Here is a 9030-nt window from a genome sequence, read left to right on the forward strand (position 1 = left end):
TTTTAGACTGAACAAATTCTAAATTTTAATTTTCTGTATTCTATCCCAAGAATGACGTTTCTGACAGTGTCAACTCCCGAGCTCATATTGTATCCATCTACTATAGGTATTTATCTTGTGACTTTAACCTAACTGTCTAGCAATTAAGGATTTTTTTCTTCTTTTAAAATGCCAGTGCGTTTTTTTTATACGCCGCTAACATCGTGCTGTGCTTAGAGATTCTTGAAATTAAAATTCTCAAACTATACTTGTACTGAAAATTATTCCGCCTTAAAATACTGCGAGAATTTATCGATCGAATTTACTTGATCGAAACATGAACTTAACATGAAATTTGCTATAGAATTTAGGAATACATATATTAATTCCATAAATCCTCCATTCACAATATAACATAATATTTTCTAAGAAAATCCTTGGCTTAAAAATACATGAATTGTATTATTTAAGGTCTGGAATTTTCTCAGTCATTACACTAACAATGGCCTTAGTTCTTCTTTTCCTTCTTTTATTTTTTTATTTTTTATTTTTTTTCTTTAATTCAGGCATTGCAAGAGGATGTGGTTGGCAGAAAATGGGTGCATTTGTGAATCTAGGAGCTTTCTATGTCGTTGGAGTTCCAACAGCAATTATTTTGGCGTTCGTGCTCCACCTAAAAGCAAAAGTATACTACTGAATTAATTACTCCATTTTTGTTTATCCTCTTCAATTAATTATATTTGCAGATTAATATTTTACATCTCAAGTTTTTAGATAACCTTTTAGTAAGGTCTATTTACACAGACCTTACTCTCTTTTTCCGTCTTCTAGATTTCTTCCATTAGATTTTGCTTGTAGAAGGTTTTAACGAGGTCTCTCTAACTCTTTTTGTTTAAGAGAGTAGATCTTTTTCATACTGCTTTAGTTTGCTTCGGTACAAGATCCTTTCTTATTGTCTTTTTTTTTTTTTTTGATGCAGTTTTTTTTTTTTTTTTTCCTTTTCTGTCGATAATAAATGAGGGTGGGGTTGATAATAGGACAAACTATTTAGGTCCCGTTTATTTCACCGATTCAAGTTTAGAATTTGAGTTTTGCTACAGTAAAAAGCTATCAGAAACAGTCACATCTAATTTTTTTACTACAGTAAAAAGCTCACACATAAAGTCACATCTTAACTCGAATCAACGAACTAAATAGGCTCTTAGTGGATAACCTAATTGGAATGATAGGCTTTGTCAATATTACATCTCTCGCCTCATTTACCAAAAAAAAAAAAAACAGGTTTATTTCACTGATGCCCTTAAATTTTGGGGTCATTATGAATTAATTACCTCTTAAACTATAGAAACTTTCACTGTCTTTGAATTTTAAATTTGTCCCATTTAAGACCTTTTTGTATGAATTTTCGTTAAAATTAGACCCGAAAAAAAGGGTTAAGTGTGGTCATATGATTTTTATCAATTTACTTTTAAAAGATATTTAAACAAAAAGACCACGTGACTATATTACTCTCTTTTTTTTCCTATATGTTTTTAACAGAAAATATTCCAAAATAAGGATTTAAGTGAGGACAACTCAAACTTCAAAAGGCAAAATGAGTATTTTTGAAATTCCGAGGCAAATTGTGAATGCTTTTAAAATTCAAGATGCACCGGTGATAATAATTTAAAAACAAAAAAAACAAAAAAATGAATGCTAGAGATATTCTTATTCGATCAATATCTTGGGAGTGTCTTTTTTTTCCCCCCCTTTTTTCCCCCATACATTTGAAAACAAAAGTACAATGAACCTAGTATATATTCTTTGTTATTCAGTTTACTTGAACATATGCAGGGGCTTTGGTTGGGTATCACAGCTGCCTTCCTCGTGCAAATATTGTTTTTTCTTATACTTAGGTATCGTTTATTTTACCGATTCGAGTTTTGTTAGAGTAAAAAGCTCTCAGAAATAATCACATCTAACATTTTTATTACAGTAAAAAATTTTCACATAAAGTCACATCTCAATTTATATTAAAAATTCAAATCAGTGAACTAAACGAACCCAATACGCTCAGATTGGGAGAAAGAAGTAAGATCATTTCTTTTTCCTTTCCAATCAGTTTTCATGTTTCTTTTTGTACGGACGTTTATCTTTTCCTTCACGCTTCAATTTATGGAATGTGTGATTTTACTACCTTTTCTTCCTTTCTCTTTTCCAGGCTGCTAAGGCTATTACTAGAGTCCAAGAACCCATAACTGCTCCTTCGGAATTAGCGTCAACGAACGAAACCATTACCGACTGATCGTCAGGGATCCATTAACAATTTTCAATCTATTCTATATTGATATAGATCTAATACCAATGATCAATTATTGATATATATGAAGGCTCTGTTCATTTTATCAATTCAAATTTTATTACAGTAAAAAATTTGAAAAAACAGTCACATTTAACTTTTTTATTACAGTAAAAAACTCTCACATAAAGTCACATCCCAACTCGAATAAAAAACTCGAATCAGCGAACGAAACGGGCCCGAAATTTCATATATGTTACACTATATAACCTAACTATTTCCCTAACTTTATTAATGACCTTGGTGATGTTCCAAGAACCACTGAGATTCAATGACCCATATTACACAATTCTAGGCAGATTTCTTATATATAGTTATAAAGACCTCACTTATTTTACCGATTCGAGTTTTCAGTTTTAGGTTTCTACAGTAAAAAACTCTCAGAAAATGTCACATCTAACTTTTTCTGTTATAGTGAAAAGCTCTCTGAAAATATCACATTTCAACTTGAATTGAAAACTTGAATCTGCGAAGTGAACGAGGCTAAAATTCTTACTAACTAAATTTTATTTGGTGATGGATTCCAGCTAGCACAAGTCCCTTGACACAGAACTTGGAAAATAATGATATAGCCTTTCTATTGAGTGAAAGAATATTTATATACAAAATACAATACTTTTTTAATTAGGTAATTTTCTCATCCTAATTCAATAAAATAATCTTTCTTGATCTAGAGACTTTCTACAATTCAAAAAAATAGAAATCTAAACTAGGAAGCTAGAGTCTTGCTCTTGAGAGAGAGAAAACATGTGTGCGCGGGAGAGGCTTGGTGAGGGCACTCGCTAGTTGATCCTCAGAAGTCAATACATGAGCCACATTTAGAGCATTGTAGAGGGTGAAATCTACAATTAAATTTGTTAGGAGATGAATGACTGAATACGAATGATTGGAGCGTTAGTATCGTGATCATAGAGAAAATAAACAAAAAAGAAAAAAATAAAGATAGTGAGACACAAAAATTTATAGTGGTTCTCCTGATAACCCAAAGTACGTTCACTATAGGATCTTCAGATGTTCCACTATAATATTAATGAAAAATACAACGAAAATCTTTGTAAATGTCGGGAGAATATGTGGAAAATACAACAAAATGTTTAGAAATCTGTCTAAAAGCTTCTAGGAAAATGTGAGAAATGAGATGACATGTATCTGTATCCATGCAGCCCCTTTGTGGTCGTGCAAGGGCTAGTTTAATAGGCCTTGATTGCGGAAAAAATTATTTAGAGCAAGTTTTCCCTTTGATTTTTGATTGAAGATTCTTTCTTTGTAGGGAGGTGACTTAGGGAGCAAGCCTTAGTGTAATTGACTTTCCCTTTTGTTTTTCTGGGCAAGATCTCACGGTTTGGTGTTAATTTAATGATAGAATCAATCCATAATCTCAGAATGTGCTCGAATGACTGTTAGCGCGGCTGAACCTGTTGACGGGTAGCATACTGTTTTTGAAAGCTGATTTCGTGATTCAGCCTCACTCTTCAAGATGTATGAGGACACATGTATGATGAGAAATAAAAAACGAAATTTGATCTTAACAGTTAGCCCCCCACTCTGTAGTCGATGATAATCAGCTTAAAGTGTAGTTTGTGTGATCTGCTAGGCGACATCGTCTTCGGTTCCCGCGGCTCGTCAATATTCTTGAGTCACGTGAAATAGAGCCTCCGTTCGAGTGCCTGATGTGGCATGCTTCGGATGGTTAGCGGTTGAGATAACCGCTAACGAGGTGCGTGTAGGGGCGCGACAAGCTAGGCGTGAGAATCGGGACGATGCGCACGCCGCCACCATTTGCCAGCTTTTTCCCTCCGTCGCCGTTCTCTTTCCGGCGTTCTTCCATTCGCACGACTCCAGACTTCGCCGCCGTTCCTCGAGGTAAGTCCGCAGTTTCTCAGCCTTTTTCGGCTTTCTTATTGTTGAAATTCCATTTTTGGCGGATGAAATTTCGTGATTGAGTGATTTTGGAAGAGAATGAACGGAAATTTCACTTGTTTGTTTTGGATTTTGGCCGAACCTATGTTGATTTTTTCTTGGTTGTTCTTGCGTGTTTGGTTGTTGCTAGGACCTGCAAAACGCAATTTGGTAAAGGAAAACCAAAAGGAGTGAAATTACCCGTGAGAATGGCTGAATTTTTAGAGAAATTTGGGTCGTCCTCTTCATCAGTCGTTGCGGATGTTAGGCAGCCGAACTCCCCGGGCACTGCCCGTAGCCTTGATCTGCGAGCGACCCGACGTGAAGAGTTAAAAATCGACGATGAGGGAATTTATTGAGGCTGGGACTGTTTGGACGATGACACGGCGCCTGATGTGACGGGGTAGGATGTCAAGGCATGGTGGACGCAATATGGGATTCCGAAACATGTGGAGTTTTGGGCTCCGGACGGGAATGAGCGGGCAGATGAGAGAGACGGCTGGTTTGCCTTGTATTAAATATTTCTGATGTATAATATAAGACAGATGTCTGAATATATGTCATTGATCGTCCGCAGACATGTAATAAATCTAGTTTTAATGGACTAATTACTATGAAATTTTCATTCCAACGACGATTGTCAAATTAAATAAGGTTTATAAGCGTAGAACAAATTAGGAATGCTTTTTTTTTTTTTTATCAAAAAATTATAAATACATGTTGTGCACAACGTGGGAATACCCCACCACATACATTTTTCTTTTTTTCTTTTTTTTTTTTTGGTTTGGCTATGAACCTCATTCATTCATATGAGTGTGTGCATACACAGGTTTAGAGCGTACAGACCAAAAGAATACAAAAAACATTTATGAAGTCAAATGTAAATATACGTAGTTTCAATATTTATTGGTATTCTTTTCACGATATACACTAAAGTCACCCACATGAAATTTACTGGAAGAAAATTATTGCAGAAAGGAAGAAAAATTAAAGAATGCAGTTACATGGATAAACAGAAAAATTTTTGCAGGCATGATGCTTTTAATTCGGAGTTGTTTCCACACTAATGAATGAATGGACACAGTAATAGGGCGGTCATTGAAATTCAAATCATCAAAGGGCGCATACCAAATACATAAGATCCAAGCATCAAGTATTGTTCCATATAGTATACATGATCTTTATATGCAATGACTAGTGATTCTTTCTCGATATTTAGCACACTCGAATATTTGACTTCAAATTACGATCAATGGATTCGGAGCGAAAAACTAAAAGCAATACAAGTTGAGAAACCACGTAACCAGACATAGAGCTCTTTCGCTCATTCTAGTACAATTTGACGAGGGTTCAAGCTTTGCATACACAGAGGAACTCAAAGTACGGAAACTACGAAGAAATCAAGTCATGACACGGTGACACTGGCACCAAAATGCCGTGCCCCCACTTCTGCCCCGAGCAACTGCCAGTTCTTCGTCAATGTAAAACCAAATAAAGAAAGGATCTTTGGTGCTTGGCTCTCTCTCATCCTTTTGGCCTAGACTGATCTCTAAAGGGTTCAAAGATCCAACTTTTATTCTAATGCACTCAAAGATGAAAGCCAATATTCTATTTTTCCAGGAAAATCTACCTTCAAAAGTTAAGGCTCCAACTGGCCCAAGATATACACCATTCTCAATTCTCTTTGCCTGACAATTCATGAAGACAATTGTTAGTTTCTAAAGTTTCCAAAAACAAGGACAATAGAAACACATTCCATGGCCTTTAATTGATATGTAAGACATTTGAAAGTTTCTATTCTTTTAGCAACAACGAATCCGAGACAACTCTCATCACTTGAATGATGCCATTTCGCATGAAAAAGAATTAACAAGTACGACACATAAAGTATCAACAGATGAACAATAAAATTTGTTATTTTTGTCTTCTTATCTACATCTTGTTCCCCCTTTTCCCTTATTTTTCATATGAGAAAAATTTGTATAAGCTAATAAATGGAAACATCAATGCCAGTTATCTTACAGCAGCATCAAACCTCTGAACCGCTGTAAGAGGGAAGTATCTACCGCCCTTCAATTGTTTCTGCAATTCCAGGAACAAACACAGCGTAAGGATCATACCAAGAGGGAATAAACATATAACTGCAAACACGAACACCACGGATTTAGAAATATATCCACCTCAGAGGTAAAAATGAGCATCCAGGTTCTCCCTGGGGATTTTGAACCACCGAGTGTATCAAGGAATCTTGAAGGATCGAGTTTTGCCTTCTCAATTACAGATAGCGCAGACAGAACCTCATCTTTGGGTACTTTTCTCGTTTTTGCAGCCTCCTTGAGCACTTTCACACTCTCTTCAACATCCTTAATCAGAAGAGCAACAAAGCTCAATAAAAATTCCACTACGCAGAAATAAATCTATGTAGTACTAGCGTCGAACTATTGCAGCAACTGTGAAAATATAAATAAAAGAATGAAAACTAGAGAGTGAACATCAAAGAACTCTGATATGACATGAAAGAACCATTATCTTATTTAATTGTGAAACTGTACAATCAGAGACTTACATAGCTACAAAGTAATATAAGTAACTAGAAGCTAAACCACTGCCTATGAGCGACGTGTTATGAGTAATCTAACTAGCTTAGTACACTAAACTGATTAGAGCTTTGAACACTTCTAATGTAGGGTAGAATTTAGTCTCGAAATTATAAGCCAAGTTCCATTTAAGTACTGCATTTAAAATGTACCAGAACGAATCGTCGAATTACCAAATTGTTCTAAATTACTCTTTTTGTCCATTCGATTGTCAAAATCTGAATAAAGTCATTAAAAGGCACGACTTCCTTCACAATAGTCATTTCCTAACACATAAAATGAGCAAATTAACTCCTACTAACCCGCACATAATTCGTTCTGGGTTTAAAGTCAGTGAAGTACAAATGGGTTTAACCTATAGTTTGACAACTAAAGATGAGATTAACCTTTGCAATAAGGCACTGCAACAAAAAACCTTAACTGAATTAGATCAGTAGCTCTCCAATCAACATTCCTAACAGCAACAAACATAACACAAATCAAACACCATCTATTCAATTCCCAAGAAAACTAAAGAGTGGAACTGACTTTCTAGTTTCTGCTCCGTGGAATAAACAAAAAACTATGAAAATATAAATGGCGGCTCATTCATTTTTGGACATAACAAAAGTGAAGCATCCATGAAAACAGGAAGTATGAACAGTTTGAAGTGGAAAACAAACAAAAATGGGACCAAAACCGAAATGGAGAGAAAAAGAAGCTTACTCTGTTGGGCTTTGGTTCCTGGCCGAGAAGAGGGGAAGTGGCGTTTTGTTCATCTAAGGCTGCCCCGGTTCTTGCTCGCTCAAATCTGGGGTTGTGAAGATTAAGGTTTGTGGACTTGAGAATATGTGGGTTTTGAAGAGGGAAAAGATTTGATGTTCGAATGGATGTTTGAGCGGAATTTGGAGCTACCCAGTTGGCGAAACGGGAAGATAATAGCTGGAATGAAGCTGTTTGTAAACCCATTGATGTTTCTTATGGCTTCTGAAGATGATTTTCGTTTGGGTAACAGCCATTTCTGTTTCCACAGAGGCTTTGATCGTGATTTGTCGTTCACTCCCCTCCCAAGTCCCACCTTGTGGATTAGATTTTTTTTTTTTTTGTAATAATTTTTGGAATATATTCATCAAAGGTCCCTCAATTCTTTTCTGTCTCTAAAATTAATCCATATAGTTAAATTTATCTCATAAATTGTCCTTAAATTGAAAAAATGTCTTATAAATAGTCTTTTTGTTAAAATTTTAGATAGAATCCGTTAAATTAGATAATAATTATAATTTTTAAGTTATTTTATTTTACACTTTTGTCTTATTTGAGATCTCTAAATATTATTTACTTCTCTAGAATTGGTTATTAATATTTTTCTCTACAATTAATCTCTAAATTGTTATTTTTATTGTTTGAATCAAATTTGATCCAAGTGAAGTTACATTTTTAAACGGATGGTATGCCTCTTACACAATTAAGATAATTATTATGAAAATTATCATTATTGTTTAAATTGTACAAGCATTATATAGTGTGTGTATATATATATATATATATATATATAATTAACTCTTTTTTCATGCACTTGTATCAATGTACCTAATTACAATTGATGGTTTTCTTTTTGTTTCAGAACTTCTAGTACTCCATGTATTGTGCATTATGGTCTTCGTTTTCTTTCTTTTTTTAGTAAATGCATTATGGTCAAATTAAGGTATGGCCGCTTATTAATTATATCAAGTTAGAAGAATTTACTGATAAAGAGGGCAGCATTTTTTTGTGGTGTCTTTTTCTTTTCAATTGATAAGAATAAAGTGACGTTGGAAATATCCAGAAAACTACCAAAAATAATAATAATAATAATAGTCTCTTGCAATAATCCCAACATTAAGAATGAAGAGTTTAAATTCTATCTACTTCATGAAAAATAATTTAGCTATTTCATAACATAAAAAAAAATAATAAAAAGAAAAAAATAACCTATAAATAACCCAAAAATCATAACTACCATCTAATATAACAGGTTTTATCTAAAAATTTAACTGAGGGATCATTTATGAGACATTTTTTCAGTCCAAGGATTATTTATGAGACAAATTTAACTATAAGGATTAATTTTAGAGAGAGAAAAGAATTCAGGGACCTCTCATAAATTTATTCCTAAATTTTTTGATACAACTAGTGGATTAGATTTTACGTCCAATTATTCTTTCTTTCTTTCCTTTTTTTTTTGGTTTTTAGCGTATT

General features: G+C 34.1%; 1 protein-coding gene across 4 annotated transcripts; it reads right to left on the reverse strand.

The window, feature by feature from the left end:
- Positions 1-5314: 5314 nt before the first annotated feature.
- LOC21403784 lies at positions 5315-7846 on the reverse strand. Of its 4 annotated transcripts, none has more exons than XM_024167799.1 (5): positions 7519-7846; positions 6397-6579; positions 6239-6298; positions 5847-5904; positions 5315-5765 (listed from the first exon to the last, which is right to left on the reverse strand). In XM_024167799.1, the coding sequence occupies exons 1-5, from the start codon at positions 7759-7761 to the stop codon at positions 5617-5619; spliced, it is 693 nt and encodes a 230-aa protein (XP_024023567.1). In that variant the 5' UTR covers positions 7762-7846; the 3' UTR covers positions 5315-5616. The 4 variants fall into 4 exon arrangements, with proteins under 4 accessions (XP_024023567.1, XP_010087835.1, XP_024023577.1 ...); XM_024167809.1 differs by having other exon boundaries at positions 5753-5765; positions 6252-6298; XM_010089533.2 differs by having other exon boundaries at positions 5315-5904.
- Positions 7847-9030: the final 1184 nt, after the last annotated feature.

Source organism: Morus notabilis, unplaced genomic scaffold (assembly GCF_000414095.1).
Source record: "Morus notabilis unplaced genomic scaffold, ASM41409v2 Scaffold409, whole genome shotgun sequence".
NCBI classification, from domain to species: domain Eukaryota; kingdom Viridiplantae; phylum Streptophyta; class Magnoliopsida; order Rosales; family Moraceae; genus Morus; species Morus notabilis.

Coding starts and splice junctions, on each gene's coding strand:
- LOC21403784 (XM_010089533.2), bottom strand. CDS start 7,761: ATGGGTTTACAAACAGCTTCATTCCAGCTATTATCTTCCCGTTTCGCC. Junction 6,299..6,396: donor TGCTCATTTTTACCTCTGAG/GTGGATATATTT, acceptor CTGGAATTGCAG/AAACAATTGAAGGGCGGTAG. Junction 5,905..6,238: donor TTCAGAGGTTTGATGCTGCT/GTAAGATAACTG, acceptor ATGAATTGTCAG/GCAAAGAGAATTGAGAATGG.